The sequence below is a fragment of the Charadrius vociferus genome, unplaced genomic scaffold (assembly GCF_000708025.1).
Source record: "Charadrius vociferus isolate BGI_N301 unplaced genomic scaffold, ASM70802v2 scaffold702, whole genome shotgun sequence".
In the NCBI taxonomy this organism is placed as follows: Eukaryota; Metazoa; Chordata; class Aves; order Charadriiformes; family Charadriidae; genus Charadrius; species Charadrius vociferus.
The window spans coordinates 794,361-796,552 of NW_009647433.1; the positions used below are offsets into that span (position 1 = coordinate 794,361).

The following is a 2,192-nucleotide window of genomic DNA, read 5'->3' on the forward strand; positions in this document are numbered from 1 at the left end:
GGAATGCAAAGGGACATCCCTGCCCTCACTGCATGCCCATGGACTGGTGGAGACAGCACCCAAGTCTCCCTCTTGCCAGGAGCCTGCACGGATGAGAGGGCTTGGAGGGCCGGTTGTACATAGCCCTGGGCTGTGGGCACAGCGCTGATCTTACCAGTGCTCTCTGCTCCCCAGATCTGCAGTTTGATGCGTGGGGGCATCGCAGAGAGAGGTGGCATCCGCGTGGGGCACCGCATCATCGAGATCAACGGGCAGAGTGTGGTGGCAACACCCCACGAGAAGATCATCCAGATTCTCACACAGGCAGTCAGCGAGGTGAGCCGGGGCTGGGCTGGGTGACGCCAGGGCCCCCATGCCACAGGACAGCTGCGGCTGCATGCAGAGCAGGCTGGGCTCAGAGTTTGGCACCAGCACCTTCCAACCCGGGGTTTGGTGTCTCCCAGCTGATCTGCGTGTCTCTGCCTAGGTCCACATCAAGACCATGCCGGCCTCCACGTACCGCTTACTGACTGGGCAGGAGCAGCCCATCTTCCTCTGAGCCGCTGGCCATGCCTGGCTGTTGCTGCACGTGCCTGGGGCCAGGCAGGAGTGAGCCCAGGGCCACGAGAGCAGGACAGGCTCTGCCTCCTGCCCCAGCGCCCTCATCAGAACCCTTTGGTCCCCAGCAGGGCCTAATCCTGCACCTCTTTGGTTTTACTCAGGACACAGTGGGAGACTCTGGAGGTCTGATACCCAGCTTGAACAGTGTCCAAGCCTATGGTGCCATGGTTTGGGCACCTCCTCCCCCTCCATTCACCCCTCCCTGCCTGACAGTGCCTGTCCTGTTGCCTCATAGGGTCCCTTACTTTGGCCTGGTGGTGGCAGGAGGAGAGAGGACCTTGCATGAAAGGTCACCCCATTTAGTCACCACAGGTGCTTTTACACTCACCAATGGTGCCTTTCCCCGTGTGGGGATGGTGCTGGAAGCACAGCTCTGGCGCTCACCTGAGCACGGCCCCAGAGGAGCGCTGACCCTGCACACCAGTGTGTGCACACTGGCACCACTGAGGGAGAGCCGGCAGATCCCAGACTCAGCCTTAAGGGCAGCAGCACCCTTGATACCTGCTCTCCCTCCCTGGCTTTGCCAGGGGCCTGTCGGGGATGCACCGAGCTGGGAAACTACCTCTGTTTTTCCCTCGTGCTGCCTTTAACTGCTCTGCACGCACAGCCTGGCCCCAGCCTGCCGGGGCCCTGGGTCGCAGCCCTCGGGGCTGTCCCTCAGCACAGCAAAAGGGAACACGGCACTGCCCAGTCCCACATCCCGGGGAGCTTGGGGTTATGGGCCACAAGGATCACCCCCTGGTGATGTTGTCTTTTTATGAGTGGGTCTCTGGGTCCCCATGGCCCAGGCAGCGCTGACCTGACTTTGCCCGTGTGCTCGGTTGATGTAAAAAAATAAACATTTTGAGGAACATGAGAAGCTGCACTTCAGGAGCCCTGGCTGGGCTGCAGCAGAGGAGGCTCAGCTCTGGGACAAACACCCTGAGTCTGCTGTGGTGCCAGACATTGGCACAACCCAAGCCTGGTTCTCACACTGCTGCGTCAGGGCAGGCAGGGTGTCTGGCCACATCCAGCAAGGCCACGCTGCTGCATGGGTTTCCCCTGCGTGCTGCCACCCAGCATGCATGGAAACAGCCCGTCCTGATCAAAATATCCCTTTATTCCAGCAGCAGGGACCATGGCCAAAAGAGAGGAGGAGGCACTTGGTGCTGCTTCTTGAGTGGTGATAGGTACAGCAGGATTAGGCCCAGCCCAGCCTGGCTGTGGGGTGCTGCATGGCACTACCTGGACTGTCACATGGACCTGATGGCCTCGGGCTGCAGCAGGGCTGGCTCAAGGGGACCAGCTGCCCAGTGGGACAGGAGCCAGCAGTGCTGCTACACATCTGTAGCTGGGCCCCACTCGTAGCCTTCGTCCTGGTCTGAGTCATCCCTGGCCCGTGTGAACCTCTTCCTCACAGCGTCATGCTCATATTCTCTGGGGGATGAGAAGCTGCAGTGATGCCTCTGCCACCTGGTTGGGATGGGTGACAGAGACAGTCCCCTGCTAGGCAGGGTCAGGGCAGGCAAAGCTGGCCCCGAAGCCTCCACAGGCCCTGCCCCAGCCCCAGGGCTGGCTGGCCTTAACCCCCCGGCTAGCCCCAACGGGCAGGG

General features: G+C 61.3%; 2 protein-coding genes across 2 annotated transcripts in view; one reads left to right on the plus strand and one right to left on the minus strand.

Moving 5' to 3' along the window:
• Positions 1 to 584, plus strand: part of APBA3 (amyloid beta (A4) precursor protein-binding, family A, member 3) — a 6,468-nt gene extending 5,884 nt beyond the window's left edge. Inside the window, exons 9-10 of the mRNA XM_009880623.1 lie at positions 175 to 315; positions 467 to 584. Of these exons, the coding sequence (XP_009878925.1) occupies positions 175 to 315; positions 467 to 538 (213 nt within the window). The 3' untranslated portion in view covers positions 539 to 584. The remainder of the gene's footprint in view (positions 1 to 174; positions 316 to 466) is intronic.
• A 1,332-nt stretch (positions 585 to 1,916) lies between these two features.
• TJP3 (tight junction protein 3) overlaps positions 1,917 to 2,192 on the minus strand; it is a 12,621-nt gene continuing 12,345 nt past the window's right edge. Inside the window, 1 exon segment of the mRNA XM_009880601.1 lies at positions 1,917 to 2,016. Coding sequence (XP_009878903.1) covers positions 1,917 to 2,016 — 100 coding nt within the window.